This window comes from Excalfactoria chinensis, chromosome Z (genome assembly GCF_039878825.1).
Source record: "Excalfactoria chinensis isolate bCotChi1 chromosome Z, bCotChi1.hap2, whole genome shotgun sequence".
Taxonomy (NCBI): Eukaryota; Metazoa; Chordata; class Aves; order Galliformes; family Phasianidae; genus Excalfactoria; species Excalfactoria chinensis.
Genome location: NC_092857.1, coordinates 29,901,994 through 29,919,633, shown reverse-complemented (window position 1 = coordinate 29,919,633; position 17,640 = coordinate 29,901,994). Strand labels below are relative to the sequence as shown.

At 37.1% G+C, this 17,640-nt stretch overlaps 1 protein-coding gene across 17 annotated transcripts in view; it reads left to right on the top strand.

Annotated features, from left to right (window-relative positions):
• Positions 1–17,640, top strand: part of MPDZ (multiple PDZ domain crumbs cell polarity complex component) — a 95,983-nt gene that overhangs the window by 54,433 nt on the left and 23,910 nt on the right. For 7 of the 17 annotated variants that reach the window (XM_072359170.1, XM_072359167.1, XM_072359161.1 and 4 more), the window contains 10 exons: positions 1,312–1,350; positions 5,199–5,300; positions 6,141–6,233; positions 6,696–6,873; positions 8,313–8,423; positions 8,953–9,036; positions 11,519–11,620; positions 12,770–12,841; positions 15,402–15,564; positions 16,143–16,339. In XM_072359170.1, coding sequence (XP_072215271.1) covers positions 1,312–1,350; positions 5,199–5,300; positions 6,141–6,233; positions 6,696–6,873; positions 8,313–8,423; positions 8,953–9,036; positions 11,519–11,620; positions 12,770–12,841; positions 15,402–15,564; positions 16,143–16,339 — 1,141 coding nt within the window. The remainder of the gene's footprint in view (positions 1–1,311; positions 1,351–5,198; positions 5,301–6,140; positions 6,234–6,695; positions 6,874–8,312; positions 8,424–8,952; positions 9,037–11,518; positions 11,621–12,769; positions 12,842–15,401; positions 15,565–16,142; positions 16,340–17,640) is intronic. The other 10 variants (XM_072359176.1, XM_072359174.1, XM_072359173.1 and 7 more) reach the window with 7 other exon arrangements.

Here is a 17,640-nt window from a genome sequence, read left to right as displayed (position 1 = left end):
AAAATCTTTTTCCACAAAGGGCTTCAAAGTTAGTACCTAAACTATTAAACAAAACTACTTTTGAGCACTAGAGTGGCCCCCAAAAGTGATTTCTACAGGAATGTTTTCATTTCAAAGCTATGTTTCAATGACAAAAAGTATTTGTCCCTCTGTCCTGTGCTGATGAGACCTTACCAGTGAGTACTGCATCTGGATGTGGAGTCCTTAATACAGGGGAGACATGAACATTTAGAGCATGTCCAGAGGGAAGGCCAGACAAATGATCCAAAAGATGAAACACCGCTCCTGTGAGAACAGGCTGAGAGAGCTGGGGCTGTTCTGTCTTGAAAAGGCTCCAGGGGGACCTGATATTGGCCTTTCCATATCTAAGAGGGAGCTATAAGAAAGCAGGGGACAGAACATTCAGCAGGGTGTGTTGTGATAGGACAAGGGCAAATGGTTTCACACTAAAATATAAGAAATTCAAACTGGATATAAGGAAAAAGTTTTTTGCCATAAGGGTAGTGAAGCACTGGAACAGGCTGCCCAGAGATGTGGTGGGTGTGCCATCCCTGGAGATACTCAAGGTCAGGCTTGACCAGGCACTGAACAGCCTGATCTAGGTGTGCATATCCCTGTTCATTGCCTGCAACGTGGACTACATGATCTTTAAGGGTCCTTTCCAACTCAAACAATTCTGTGCTTTCTGTGTTAATGCATGAAGTCATTTTTATGTGCTATGTAAAGGCTTTGTTTTATCTCATTCAAGAATGTTTGGTTTTCATAGTTCAGAAGTAAGCAATCTGAGTTCCATATTGAGATATACTTTTTCCTTTTGTTTGTGGAAAAACAGATGTGTGGCCTTACCATGATACATTCTTTTTCATTTCTTATTGCACCTTGCTCAGAGATCTTATATTTCTGGAATAATAGTGGTGTGTTTTTTTTTTTCCAGCAGGAACTGTTTGCAACATCTGTCAGATGATTCAGATGATTGCTAATCTGAATCAGAGTTTGTCTGTCTTAACCTAAAGCATGGGGTTGAATTTCTGATCAAGAAATAGAAGATAGATTACATTTCCATTTTCCATGTTTGTTAGTAATCACTGCTATAGATAATAATGAAGATTAAATGGTTTCTGAGGCAGGTACAAATGATGTGGAGGTCTAATAAATAATAATAAAGAAAATGGGGGAGGCAAAAAAGAAACTAAAAAAAAAAGCCACTCATACTTTTAACTACTTAAGTATACCTCTCACATTCAGCATGAGACATTGACATTTGTTAACACCCTTGTAAAACAATGCTGCATCATATGCTTCGCATTCTAGATCTCCAGCACCTTCTGATGATCAGGCCCTCTTTTATGTGTGAGTATTGGCGATTTAGAAAATCATCATGATTCTGTGTTGTAACTTGTCTGTAAAATCATTCCATGCTTTTATTACATCCATAGTAATGTCAGGGATATATCCAGATATAGGTACATATTCTGTCTCTCTTTGTGTGTGCATGTGCACTCGTGCCTGCATGTGTGGATGTCTGTGTATATATATATATATATAAAAGTATATGTGTGTACTTCTAGTTTTATATGTATCTATATCCTAAAACTTGAAGATTGGAGCAAGCTTTCTAAGAAATGAAAATGCCTGTATTCTAAAAGATGACTGCTGATGACAGCCATGTGTGTGATTTGTGTATTTGTGTGCTTGTGCAGGGCCCACTGCTAGAGTACAGCGTACTGATATCTGGATTAATCTCAGTGTCATATTTTCTGTAGCACTTACATTTTCCTTACTTTGTGTGTAAAAAGGTTGAAATTAGACCTTAATTCTTAATACCAATAATTTGTTATGAATCTTGTCCATATTTTGTTATTTGGTTTGCTGGTGTTTCAAGGTTTTGTGAAGTTGTTCAGTCAAGCATGTGATACGTGTTCCTCTGTTCTGCATGCTTTGTTGTGTTGACACATTTTCATTTGTACACCATTTGGTGTTTCCATTGTCACTGCTGTCACTGCCAGTGCATATCTTGGTGATGGGGGTGGTATCTCAAAGAAGGGAAGCCAGAACGCTTTATCCTTAAGCTATATGTTTTATCTTGTACAGCTATGAAAGTAAGCAAATTATTAGCCCCCACATATACTTTTTCTTGAAATTGTTGAACCTCAGCTTGTCTTGCAGAGGAGAAATAGAACAGTAAAACATTTAATCATTTACTATCTTCCATATCTTCATACCACTTGTTTCTCTTACTCTCTTCCCTATGGCATATTAACGCATCTTGTCAGTCTCTTCTGGGGATGAGCTATTCAGATTCTGGGTGGATTTTTATTTCCACTGTCAAGTATGAGTCAGCACAGTTGACCAAAGGAGCCCAGCACCCTTGTTGTGGCCATGGTACATGATGAGCTGTGCAGGATAGTGCAGGATATCTTCAGACATTACTGTGTCCTCTAAGAAGTGAGCTGCAGTAGCATTCCAGTGAGTGATGGATTTGATTCATTATGGGATTTCTGCCCATAAGTATTAAACAGGGAACAGATTATTGGGAGGTGTGAAGTCCAAGGCCACTAGTACTAGCTGACCTTGCTATGTCTCATGGGATGCAGAAAGAGGAAAGACAGACACTTAGTAGAGGTGAACTTATAACATATGGGCTCTGTAAAGTTTGAATTTTAAGCAGAGAGAATCTTTGTGTGTTCCTTTTCATTTTAGTAATAGCATGCAAAGGGGAGAAGGATTGTCAGGGGCAACCATGTTGATAATATAGATTGATTTGTTAAAGTAGTTAAGGAAGCCTTTGCAGTTCACTGAATTTTAGCAAGAAGCAAAATGAACTCTTACACAGAATGTACTTTTTTACCGTTTTCTTTATTGCAAAACACAAGTAAATGCTCTGGCTTGTATTTATGAAATAGCTGAAGCATTATTGGTGTTTATTTGTAGATAAGAACAAAGAGCAAACTTAGTTATTGAATGTTCCTTTGAGAGTTTATAATTAGGCAGTTAGAATTGTAGCTAAGCACTAGAATAAAAATGATGTAATTTTTCCAATGAACTTCAAGAACTGCCAGTGATACTATCAAAATCTGACTCCATCAATTAGGTAAAAGTTACTCCATGTAGGTGCACAGTTTTGAAATGTTGGACCAAACCCCTTTTATTTTCAATTTCTGTGCTGTACAAAGAAATAGAAGCTTACTTACCTAAGAGATTTTTGGGGAGACATTTCTAAGTAGCATGTAAGCATATTTGAGACCATTCTTTAAGCTGCACCTTCAGAATGACTCAGGTCAAGTTAGTTAGTTATTAAAGTAGTTAAAATCTAGAAGGTATCCTTGAAGTTGTAGCACATCTGGTTTGCCTACCCTGTTTGCTGATCTATAATGCTGATGCACCAGAATATAAGGTAGCAACCTTTATTACCCTTGAACTTTAGGACCCTTCACAGTTTTGCTTCGTGCTCCCTGTACAAAAGGACTGGACAAGAGATGTGAAATTTTGGACCCTCTGTAACTGATGATGATTCTCTGCTGTCTGCATTGGACTTAGTCTGGACATCTGTATTTCCTTTTTAGGAACTCTCCATTCTCCTAGCTGTACTGTGAACAACAGCTTCTTACAGCATTTTAGTGTAAAAAAGATTGCCCAGATGTTCAAACCAATAGAAACATTGCTTGCAATTCTAGTTTCGTTAATGCAGCTGCCTTTCAAGGGAAAGTACATTATTTCCTACTTATTTTTGTAGAGTAAAATATGTTGGATTTGACTGGGATGAAATTGATGAATGTAACTGGATAAGCCATGCTTTTCTTTAACTGAAATACAGCTTGCACATGTTTTGGCTTTTACAGTGGCAGAGGATCCTTGTGGGCTTACTAAGATAGAGCTTCCACAGCAGCATTTGCTGTGTGGGAGTTTTGTGACTATAGTACTTACACTTTGATGAAAGTTATCACATTTAGAGTTGGAGATGGCTGAGAAATAGTTGTGACTATTTGCAAAAATCAAAGAACTTCTGAAATAATAATACTGTTCTTTTCCCTCTTTCCATCTCACTTCTGGGCTTCAAGGAATAACTGTTCTACGTCTTGCTTCTTTCTTGGTGCTCAGGGAACACAGATAAATCATCAAACTTCCACTGAGTGCTTGTTCCCCACTGAACATTAACTCCACAGCATTTCAGAATGAAAACACACTTTTTGTCAAGCGCATATCACTTGAACAAAAATGCCAAGGCAGATAAATCAATAGATTACTAGAAGGAGAAAAGGAGCAAGTGATGGTACAATTTAGAAATTTCTGTCAGAAGAACTAGAGTTCTTCCTTTTCAGCATCCACATGGTGGATAGTTGGACTCCATCAGACTTAGTTCTTGACAGACTTTGATCTGATAGATAAGCTGCTTGTGGGACAGCAGCTTAGTGGGACATGACAAAGCCTGGTTATACTAGGCCTGTTTAGATCATAGCATCCCTTTACCTGCAGAGGAAATTTTTTCAGAAAGATTTTTCATGCCTTAATCTTTTTTTTTGTTCCTGCCTCAACAGTCTCTTGTGCCATTTCTCTTTCTGGCATTCAAACCTGACTGAGTTCTAGCAGGGCTTCAGGAGTCTGCATGTCATTTGGCTGGTAGAACACAACTATCACAAGCTGACTGGACATGCATGGTGACAGAAGGAAGGAGTTAGCCAGAGGATTACTCTCTGCAAATTACCAGATCTACTATAACACATTTATGTCCAAACCCATGCAGTCTTTTTAACTAAAAGTATAGAAACCTAAAAAAAACCTAGAGTTCTTCTGTTGAAAACACAAAACCTTCTGCAAACTAGCTTCCAGAAGCATATTCAACCAGCTTTTATAATGGTAATGATACTTCATACTTCACATATCTTTTATTATTTATCTTTGCACAAGGAATCTGTTTTGGCTGAAACAGAATTATCTCTGTTACCTTGCTCTTAAAACACCTTTTACTTAAATGTAGTAACTCTCAGTAGAGTCAAGAGCAGTTCAGCTGTATAATGTGATTGCAAATGCTTATTTTTCACAAGCCACAAAAACTACTTAATTCTGTATTTTCAACATAGCAGATTTGTTGATACTGAAGTCAGTGCCTGTATGAAGTAATTTCATATCCATTCTTCACACCCACCAAAGATACGACTAGAAGTCCTCATACTACTTTAATTGTGTCCATTTTATTGCAGTATTACGTATGTGGCAGCAGAAAATTTATCGAAGTATAGAGCCAGTTTGGAACTACAGTCAGAGGAAAATGTGGCAGTATTTTCTTCCTCACAGTCTGCCTCGTGAGTCAAAAGACCTTTTGTTTTCTCCTGTCTAAGTTTCAGATCTAACTCTTTGTATGTACACTTTGCATAATTCTGGATGCTACATTTTATTTCATAATTAATATTTTATTTTATATTTAGAGCTGAAAGGTAGTGATTTTCTTTCAAAATAGCCACAATTTCTATAAGAAGTTGCTCACAACAGAGTATTTTGGCTTTGGCTAGCAAATTTTTATAAGATTATTTTACAGGTATTTGTTCTCTCCAGTAAAAAGACTGTGTGCTGTCCAGTCCTAAATTTCTTTATGAATACAACGCAATTTGATTTATGTATTGCCACAAATAATCAGTGCTTCTGATCTGAGAATTTGGCATTGATACTCTATCCAAAATATGTATGGCAGAGAATTAATTTTACTGTTCTTTCTGTTGCTTTCAAAGAGTCATTTGTTACATGCCAAAATAAGCAATAACAGTTTTTTAATTTGTGTCTTATTGTTTTGCATTAAGTAATTAATAAGTAATAATAATTAATAATTATCAGTGGTGGAGTATTAACTATTAGTAATTATCTTCAGTTTTGATTTAGTTCTAGTTTCTGCATACAGGGTCTTTTAACCTGTAGTTGTTGGTTGGTAGAACTTAGTAATAGAGATATATTCTTTGGGAATCCCTGTGTATATGTGTTTCAACAGGTTTCTGATAAGGAAATTCTAGGTACTGATAAAAATTGTAGTGAAATTGTATTTCAGTTAGAAATACAATGCTGACAATATCCAGTACCTGCTGTTTTTCATGGGAATACAGTAATTTTATGGAATTTTTCAAAATGAATTCCATGTTCCTGTTCAACATCAGGGAAATCCCAGAGCTTCCAGAACGTGAAGAGGGGGAAGGAGAAGAAAGTGAACTTCAAAATGCAGCTCTCAGTAACTGGAACCAACCCAGAAAGTAAGTATAGATCTTGTACAATAAATAATCTAATCTGAAATCCAAAAATATTGAAACCTCTGATGCAGTTTAAGAAGAATGAGAAAACAGAACTACTGCAGCTTATGTGTGCTGTGTGTTACAGACATAATTCACTGCTGATTTTTACTGCCTTTGGGCTAAATATCTGCAGTCCAGTGCTTACTTAATTGCTTTGGTAAATTTATCTTTATAGGCTTACTGTTTGCGACCCAGTAAGAGGAGTTGAAGAAAAATTTTTTACTAGAAGCCAAAGTAAATGGAACCAATAGTAGTAACAACTTTCTGAGCAATCTAGTGGATAACTCACAATGAAAGAAAAACAGTAAATTGCCAGTTATTCCTGAATGTTTTTAAATGATCATGCCAATCTAGGGGTCTTCAGTGGTTGGCACTGTTGCATTTTAGTCTTCGTTTATTTTGCTCCTTGTTTTATCACAACAGAGTTGAACTTTGGAGAGAGCCTGGCAAGTCGTTGGGGATCAGCATTGTTGGAGGACGAGGGATGGGCAGCCGCCTGAGTAGTGGGGAAGTGATGAGAGGGATCTTTATCAAACACATCCTGGAAGACAGCCCAGCTGGCAAAAATGGAACGCTGAAAACTGGAGATCGGATTGTCGAGGTACCAACCAAGTGCCTTTCAGCTGCAGTACCCCTGGCATCTCAGGAGTCCTTGAAGTGGCTGTTTGCTCCTGATCTGACCACACTGCAATTGATCAGCTAGCACTTCTTGAGCTGCGCAGTGTTACAAGCACAGCAGCGCCATCTACTGACGTTTTTGTGCCGGCAGTTTGTTTTTTTACTTTCAGGTTGTATTTACAACCTGAAGCATAAATGCCTGGCTGTGTGAGCAGAGGCCTACAAAGCTAGTAGTTCAACCTACATTTCATAGAACGTGTAGGAAAAGGTTTGGTAAGCTAGAAAGTTATATCTTTGCATACTGGATAGCAACAGATGGCCAAAGAACAAAATCTCATTAAAATAAATGCTAAATTTATCTGCCTCTTAAGTCTTACACTGGCCACATTATTCTTGTGCATTTTAGGAGTTAAGGAAGATGCTGTTTTCTTCCTGATGACATGTAGAAAGATGAATCTGATGCAGAGGTGTTGCAAGGAAGTTGAGAGTATTGTGTTCATACAGCGTTGCAGAGAAGAGTTCATCAAGATTCATCTTCTCCTGCTTACATAATCCTTATGCAATGATTTCTGCATTCTTGCTCAATAATTTTGAAACAAAGATCTTTCTGGTGATGGTTATCAGTAAATTAGACACAGCACATGCATCCAGTGTCATGACTTTGGGAGCTACACTCCTTTTCAGCATGATGGATTTTAGCTGACTGCCCATCATAAAGAACAAGGGCAATAGAGACCTTAACATTTCACCTGGATTGCACTTCACGTGCTTACCCACTCATATTAAGACTAGTGATGTATGGCTGCTACTAGGTCCGGATAAAAAACAGTGAAATAATACAGTAACATAGGGCAAAATGGAATTTATTTTTTTTTTTTTTTAGTATAAAACAAGTTGGGAAGTGGTGTTTTACTTGATGGCCACAAAATTGATCATTATTAATTGTAACTGAGTATCTGGGTTTTTATGAATGCAGCAATTGTCTTTGAGAATGGTGCTTTTAGAAGTTGATATGGGTGAGCAAAATTAGTATGCAGTGCATTCATGCAACTGCTTTTGAATGGATAGTTTCATTTTTTTTTGAGTTGGGGTGTTTTTAGGCTTTTCTTTCTACCAGTGCATATACTATTTCAGACATGGAAAGTTACAGTTCTGTAGTGATACTGCTAATTGCTAGTAGGTTTAGAATATTTTCTCTCTCTCTCTCTCTTTTTTTTTTTTTTCTTCTTTGTGGAGAACATTTATTTAATGTCATTTCAGTGCTCAAACCTATTGTGAGGGATGTCAGGTGACATCATTAGAAATTTTTCCATTAGTAACAGACATTTGGGCATAAGTTTTACTTGCAGTACTCTGATCAGAACCCAGAGCTCATTCATATTTCTTGTAGCTTCTTGTAATGTTGAGGCCTTCCAATTACAGGTGGATGGAATTGACCTCAGAGATGCCAGCCATGAACAAGCTGTGGAAGCCATACGGAAGGCAGGCAATCCTGTGGTCTTTATGGTACAGAGCATTATAAGCAGACCAAGGGTAAGCATAAAGAATATGAAAAGAGATATGATATGTAGTAGTAGATGAATTGAGTGTTCAAGGTGGTGGTGTTTGGGAGTGGGATATTTAATCCTGAAAGTTCCATCTTTAGCTATTTCAGGAACAGAGATTTGATTTAATATTATTTCCATTTAGAATGAAATCGATTTGGATTTGGAATAACCCTTCAGCACGTCGTCCTCAAACTATTTTGAAAAGCCTCAAGAATGATAATTTGTTGGGGGGCAGAGTAGGAGTCTTAACTAAAATCAACTCTTAGAGATTGACAGCATGTCAGAGGAGCGCATGCAGAAATACAGCATCTGTTAAAATATTCATTGGACATTAATAAAAGGACATAGAAGTACATGGAAGGTTTCTGTCACTAAGCTGCATGGACATTGCAGACAAAAGCTAATAAGCTTTAATATAGTTGATTTCATTGCTAGAAACTAAAATTCCTCTTTGTAGAGAGTCTGTGTAACTTGCATGTTTATTTACTAGTTGTCTCATAACTCTTGTTCCCCAGCCAGAGTCTCTTTATAACCCTTCATCAGCTTCTGCTCTCTGTGAGCAGAAAACTACTAACCCATTTTATCGTCAGTCATCTAAGGTAAAGTTGCATGAAAAAAACCTGTTGAATGTTAGCTATTGATACTCAAGATACTAAATTAAGGCTTTTGCATTTGCTGTGATGTGAACAAAATGGTCACCGTTGAATGTTTAGGCCATTGTTTGGGCTGGGAGTTATTCCATTACTTTATCAACGCTTTTCATATTTGGAGAATGCTCTGTTTTTTATTGCAGTTCTTTGTGGGTTTTTTTGTTTTTTTTTTCTTTGTTTCTTGGTTGTTTCTTGAATGTTTATTAACAAACCTTTGTTTCTCTGTGAGCAGAAGCATTGCATTGCAGATGCTCTTTGCTGTACACAAGCTTTGCATTGTGATCTTCTGTAAATGGCGTTATATTTATGGTCTTCATCACTGAAACATGCATTTGTACTTCATAAGATCTTAAAGGGGATTTCCTGCCTTCGTTCATGTGCAGTTACCCAGACAGCTGTTTGCACATAGTTATGTTTAATATAGCACTGTAAGGCAGGCATTTTCAAGTGATGTTGGTAGAGAGTTGTATTTGTCCCTTTCTGTTTCTTCTTATTTCATTTAGGCTACTGTAGAAGTTAAGGAGGTCTGAAGCATACTGTAGGATATCTCAGATAGTACAGGTGGATTGTGAGAAGCTTATTCAGTCATTTTGCTCGCAAGAAATCTCATATTTATCCTACAATGTGTACTTCTGAGTAAGAGTTAATCTGTCACCTTGATTATGGCTCCAGCCATTTGGTTATGTTACAGCATTATGCTTTACAGTATGGATGTCTGATACCTCCACATCCTGGGTATATTAATAAGCAAAGTAAAAAAAAAAAAAAAAGAAAAAAAAAAAGTCCATTATTTTAGTGTAAGTTTTACTTGCTGTAGAATGTGAAAGAAGACATGAGAAGACATGCTTCATGCACATTAAAATATAACTGTGTAGACAAACTCACATGCTCCAGGTTTTATCATTGTGATATTGTGATCAGTCCCAATTAATACAAGGCAGTTGCACAGATTAGAATTAGAACTAGCATAGCGTGTATTTCAGGTGCTTTGCCACCATGAAAAAAATATAAAAGGCATAGTTTTGAATTACTGATCTTCTACTTTCTCTTTTACTAAGTCTGGTATCTATAAACAAACTTTTCACGATATTTATTTTAGCTGCATAAAATTAAGACACAGTTGATAATTCTTGACAGTGGCTGATGTACTGTTGAAAGTGTAATAGAACTGTTACAGTGACAAATTATTCTTCCCAAACTTCTCTTTACAAAACATGACATCAGGTGTGAGTTACATCTGTAAATAGAAAATCATTTACTGTAGGGCATCATTTACTGTGAGTGGCTTGCCAATGAAGAGAGCTTGTTGATACAGATCTATACCTTCTCTGTGCTGAAGACATTGTAGAACCAAGATGTATTGTTTTATCAAATTACATTACATTTTGCTTTGCAAAATAATATTTGAGGATAAATGCTTAGTATTTTTCAGAAATGGTGAACAGAACTATGTACTTTAAGAAAATCTTGTAACTGCAACGTATATCTGGATTAAACTACCATGATGTCAATATGTTAGCTGTTGCCGCAAGACTTTTGCATTTCATTTAGTATGTTTCTTTTTTCCAGCAACTTGAAACTTACAGCAACCAGATATTTAGACCACAAACAGATGGATGCACCTATTATAGAAATTATTTTCAAGTACACATTTGACTGTTTTTCTTTTCTTAAAGTAGAATGCAATACTAGAACTGCGTAGGGAGTATAAGTGATAAAGTTATATCCTTTGATTTTATTTACATACGAAATAATTTCATTTGTTAAATAATAACAAGGAACTACCTTACCTTATATTGCTTAACAAGAAGACCACCTTGTTAAAGTACAAATCAGTAAATCACACATTTATCTGCACAGATGCAAAGTGAGGTGTAAAGTCAGATGTCTAATATTACCAAACCTTATATTTTGCAAAGGGCACTGTGAATGCATTGCCTTGATATATAAATCAAATAGTGAGAGCTTGTCTGATTTGCAAAATACAGCTAAGCCAAGATATACTGTGTTATCACTAAGAATTTCATTTATTCTCATCTAGGAATCTACAGTTTCATGATTAAATAACTGAAGGTGAAGCATATCCCATATACTGAGATACTTGGGCAAAATTGTACAAATACCCCAGCAAGTAAATATTACATGGCTTATGCTACTGAATACTACACTTCATGAATTTTGTGGGCTAGAATACAATGGAGGATCAGTATTTTCCTCTAATCACTGCTAAATGTAGCTGGTGAACTTGAGCATACAAATTGAAAATACAGAGCAAATGCAGTTTATCTACCCTTATGCGTACACACAGAAGTACATTAATTAGATCTTGCATGGTTCACAGAAGCTACAAAATAAATAAATTTTGTTTAATGAATCACAAAGGGTTCACATAAAATGTTTTTGTTCAGTTTCTGTTATGTTTTTCTTTTAGAACTCTTCCCTGCCTTTCCTGCAGAACTATCTTTTCTGTAGGCCAGCTGTCTTCAGCAGCACTAACCCATTTGCTGATTCTTCCCATTTCAACGCTAACAAGGTTGGATGATTAACTGTCTGCTTTTGACTCACCAAACATATGTGTGCTTTATTTTGCCATTAGTATGTCTCTGGATTTAAATTCTTCTGTACTGTATTTGTATAAAATGCTGTGCTGATGAAGATGGAAATTCTGTGTAGTGAAATAAAAAGGCACAGACACATACACACAGGCACATACAAGCAGCGAAAAAATTTTTGATAAGTTGAGAGAAACGAGGTCCATTAACTGTAACTACAAAACTCGAATTAAACAGAGCCATCAAAGGAGCAGTTTCTCAATTAGCAAATCCATCCCTGTGATGCTTGTTAAAATCTCTACCAGAGTGAAAATCTGTCATCAGTGTGCAGTGTTTTGCTGCTGTGTACTTTTGCTATGACATCTTTGCTGTCTCTTTTTTTTCCCCCCAGTGAAAAGCCCAAGAAATATTGGCTGTGTTGTTTAATGGTGCTGAAAGTTCTTTCACTTTTCTTGTTTAAAATTCTTTTAACGTTCCATGGACAGGATACTTACATCTTTGAAAATCTGAAAAAAGTTGGATTTTATTTATTTATTTATTTATTTATTTATTTTGTGATTAGTGCTTACAGCGTGTTATGTTGAAAACAGCATTAACCTAACACAGTAATAAATAAAGGCTTAATCCATTTGTGCATGCATTTCTGATTTAAAACAGTAAGTGACTGGGCGTGGCTGTATCCTCTATTTTCCCATGTTGCAGTCTGTTTGCTCTCTTAAATGTAAAGTGGATTTCTGTGATATGTGGTATATAATTGCATGTACATTTCTGAAATCTCTATTTGTTCCAGGTATGGGGAAGTGGAAGTGTGATATAGCGATGGCTTGTGTTTTCTGTATTTTCAAAAAACAGTTCTGCAAAAGGCGTATGTTTTTAGAGAAAAAGCTGTTTTTGCAGTTTATGCACTGAAATAAGAATGGTCTTTCGTCATCTCTATCAGCTGCTTACAGGTTCATGTTCAATAAGAACGCTTGCTAAAGCAAGGTCCTTAGTAACTCCTTAAATAATTTTTTTTCATTGACTTCATGCATTTGCTGCAGTTAGTATAATGAAATTGAGTTGTTCATTAGTAACACTAAGTATTGCCAAAGGTACTGTAACATATGGGTTGCTGTTTTCTGTTGCTGTAGGAGGTATCGAATCCAATTAGGGTTACCTTCCGTTGTTCCCCAACTAACCCTTTTGCTCCCACACCATTCAAGGTTTGTCTTGTTTCTAGTGAGCGGGCGATACTGTATGTGTGTGCTGTGCATTTGTACATGGCCTGTGTTACCTTCCAGAATCCTGCTTATTCCTCCGCTGTGCCTCCTCTGTTGAAAGTGATACTGCTCCAGCTGCCATTTTTAATATTTGTTTGGCTGTGATCAGTGACCCTGATAGCCAAATGGGTTCGTGTACTGTATGATGCTTTGCATTTTAAATAATGCAATATGAAATACTGTGCCACGGCACATGACAAGTATTTCATGAGTTAAAGCATTTTAATTTTTTTGTGTATGGCCTGATTCAGAGAGTCAAAGTCTTATGTGTACATAAACTGAGGGGCCAGCTCCAGTTGCTAGAGACATGTGTGACAGGTGAGTTCAGAAGGCAGAAGGTGATCCCCTGTGTCTGAATTGCTTAGTAACACCCTTCTTAGCCTTTTCCTTCATCTCTTCACAATGAAAAATTTACAGTGCATCTGGAACTCCTCTCTTTTTCATCCCTGCTTTTCACCCCTGCTAAGGCAGAAGTCTGTCACCAACTTTCCTCCATGTGGGCTACATGCTATTTTGATAGGAAAAGAAAAAACAAAAAAGACTTCTGCTGTTAATTACTGGTGTTTTCACCCTTCTCTGATTCTGATGAATAAAAATTTCTATATTGTAATTTTGCTGCATCAATTGAGGCTTATGTTTTAGAGTACAATTTCCAGAAATTGTAGATCATTTCTGTAATGCATTGCCTTAGACATGGCATTTTTTTATGAAATACAAATCTAAACTGTTGGCTTGGGTGCCTTTTTCCATTCTTAAAAACTTTGTGATACTGAGATTTAACTTCCCAGTCTGAAGTTGAAAGTGGATTAAAGTTGTTGAAGGTTTGTGTTGCTATTCTGTGCCCACTGAACACTGATGAAGCATTTCAGTGCTCCTGGCTTCTACAGACATTATCTGAGGTGTTATTTTCAAGCTTTGTAATGGAGGATAGTGAAAACTGAAATTACAAGAATAAAGCTATGAAGTACTGCCAACAATTTTATGGGCTGGTTCAGCTTGGTTCTGTGACTAGTGGGGCAGAGGGATTTCTCAAAAACCTGCACCTCCAGAAAAGGGAAACAGGGGACCCTAAAATAATTAAAAACAGCGGCAACGATCTGAGGAGAAACAAACTAATTTTACTAAATATGGTATTGCAATGCAAGATAACACACTATAGTACAACATAATTAGAATTGAGGCTAATAAATATAATGAGAGAGTATCTGAAAGCTGTAGGCCTTACAGTAATACTGAAGTGATGTGCGCAGTCGGGACGAGCAGCCGCCAGGAGAGGCGAAGGAGAAAAGCAAAGAGAGAAGAGCCTGATCAGGTGACCTTGACAGGAGTTATATCTACTCTCTGACTGCAAAGCCCCCTGGGGAATGTAGTTCTTGTCCAGACAGGTACCTGGGACTGGAGCATTAACACTTGAACTCCCAGTGCACTACATGATGTTATGATATGGAATACCAGTAACCAAAAATTGTAAAACCATGACAAATACTGAGCACTGTCTTGAAAATACACTTATCAGTATTTATTACCCAGCTGATGGGTGTGGATAACTTCAAAATGATGTTATAACTTCACCTCCTCTATGAGGATAAGCTGAAAGAGCTGGGGCTGTTCAGCCTGGAAAAGAGACTACTCCAGGGGGACCTGATAGTGGCCTTTCAGTATCTAAGAGGCTATAAGAAAGAAGGGAACAAACTCTTTAAGCAGGGTCTGGGATGACAGCACAAGGGGGAATGGTTTCACACTAAAAGATGAGAGATTTAGTTTGGAAACAAGCAGTGAGTTTCTTTCAGTAAGGATAGTGAAACACTGAAAGAGATTCCTCAGAGTTACAGTGTAGGTTTCATCCCTGGAGACATTCAAGGTCAGACTGTACAGGGCTCTGCGCAGACTGATATCTAACTGCAAGTGTTCCTGTTCACTGCAGAGTTGGATGAGCTGGTCCCTTCCAACACAAACCATTCTATGATTCTGTGAAATTCAGGCATGAAGTCCTTATTTATGTGGTTACTCATGGATTTCTTCATTTTGGTTTTAAATTGTGTTGCATTATTGAAAGCATTGTTTCTTTTTGCAGCTCCCCTTTCTCCTATTTTACTTCCAAAAGGTATCATTGAAAAAAAATAAAGACATAGCAGGTTTTAGAAATAAAATACAGTATGAGTCTCTTACAAATATAGCATTGAAATGTCTTTATCAGATACTTTTTTTTTTCTGACCTATAAAGCGGCACATAAAACTTTACTGAATTGGGCTTTAATTGTCTGTTCTGTTTGCTTCTGAATTCATTCTGGAGTGAAGTTGCCTCTTATCTTGCCTAGTGCTTGTTTCCGTCTTTGATCTCTTGCAGCTTTTCTGTGCTGTGTTACATATTTAGACTTCCAGCTGCTTGGTATTTAAACTTCAAAGCCATAGTCACTGCCTTTTTGATGTTTTTGTATTGCTGTCTTGCTGTAAACATAAGTCTGCATTTGCTTAGCCATTACATTTTTCTTATTCTCCACAGGCTTTGAGTCATTCTGATTTAGAGCAAGAAAAGACGTCATTTTGTAACTTGCCTCTGCCTCCTCCTTCCGCGTTCTCGGGAATAAGCTGTGATGTTGCACAGTCATCGTCCAGCCAAGTCGCAGAGGATATAGAGAAGGAGGATGAGTTTGGTTACAGCTGGAGTAAGCTTACCCTTTGTGATAATTTTTCGAATACGTATTTCTGAAATAGTATCGTTAAGAGAAGATATGAGGTATCCAGTTTGAACTACTTCATTCTCATGAGTTTTTTTGAGTCTTAAATGTTGCTGTCAGCTTTCACTTGTGGTTGTCAGATGCACAAAGTGAAACACAAAAATGATCTGCTCTTTTAAATTACGTATCAGTCTCTGTGTTTCTCTGTGGTCCAGATTCACAATTCCATATTCAGGACTACTTCCAGAACTTTGGTTACCGTAGGTAACTGATGGCTGTGATATGTAACATCATGATTCCTGTTAACTGAAAGTGTTATTGGAGTAAAGACTATTGCTTTTATGTGTGTTTAGTCTTATTTTCTTTAAGTTTTAATGTAGTCCCCAGTTAGAAAGAAAAAAAGGAACTAGAGATCACCTAAGACTTACCTGAAATGAAAATGTACAGTTACGACTTTCTCATCCAGTTTGCATTCTACTGTCCATTGGACAATAATCTAAACTCTCCAACTGGTTTGTCAGCCTCTAATGCAAATCCAACTTGATTTCCCATACCTTTACATTTAGAAAAGATCACACAGCGTTATGGAAGTCTACCAGGAGAACTGCACATGATTGAGCTAGAAAAAGGAAGGACTGGTCTGGGACTTAGTCTTGCTGGTAACAAAGACCGATCCAGGATGAGTGTCTTTATAGTGGGCATTGATCCAAATGGTGCAGCTGGCAAAGACGGGAGGTTACAGATCGCAGATGAGTTACTAGAGGTGAGTTCTTGCAATTTTTGTTGAGACTAAAAGATATTGACTTAAAATGCGCTAAATATTTGATTCTTCGTGGTGTTCTTCAGTGGACCTTGGAATAGGGGACACAGCAATTTCTGTGTCCTAGATTGTGAACTGTAGAAAACTAAATTAAAGTCCCTTCATCCACCATCTGTGGAGTGCTCCAGATGTTCTGATTATTTCCCTGTTCTACTAGAAGTGTGAAAATATCAGAATATAAAGCAGAAATCAAGTAGAGAAATCAGAAATGGATTTGTCTGTATCATAGACTCTCTTGACATATTTGGTCTGTATTCTAGTAGCCTTTTGAACAGAACAAATGGCTTACTGTACAGCTAACATTCTCAGTATGTTTATGAATTGGATGTTTATATGACTGCAATTCAGCTGATTTAGCTTGCGGATATATTTTCTGCTGTAGCTTTCCTCAGTAGTAGTGATAGTTAACAGTACCCTCACAGAACACTGACATTTTGTAATGTCAAAACTGTATCTTGCAGTGTCTAACAGTGCAGTGAGGAGGTTATTCAGGTCCACCATTCCTTCCCAGCACCAAGCATGAGGATGACACTGGAGGCATATAGGCTGGCAGGGGAAGACTGGGAGGGAATGTATAGAGTTTGTGATCCTGTGGATCTAGCCTCATGCTTGTCATTTGCAATGAGGCCAGTGTTGTGTGCTCAGTGGTCCTCTTCAATCCATTTAAGTTTTTATAGTTTTAAAACCTTACTATTGCAAATGCATGGTATCCTTAAGGCACTCTGAAATATGTCTGACTGAGTCAGGTCTCCTGTAAAGTCAGGGACTGACACAGTTAATAAAACATTATCAAGTTATGGCCTTATTCTGCAAGTTCACATTTAAATCTCCATGGACTTCATGGACATTTGGTGAGTCTTCTGCCAAATGAAGATAGTAATTATGAGGTCAAATCTTTATAGATTACAAATGCACCAACATTCAAATTCCTTTGTAGAAGGTGCATTTCTCAGAGTTGAGATGCAGTAAATAGTAGTAATCTTGTAGCAGGGTTTATGTATTTATTTGCTTTGGTTAGAATTTCTCATGGCTTCACTATATTTCTCCATCAGTCACAGAGTGAAAATAGATAATGAGCTAAGACAACACATTGTAATCCAGAGAATTACATTTTTAGCATTGTGACAGTGTTAGACTGAAATTAGAATCATAGAATCACAAAATTACCGAGGTTGAAAAAGACCTGTAAGATCATCCAGTCCAACTGTCCATCTATCACCAATAGTTCCCACTAAACCATGTCC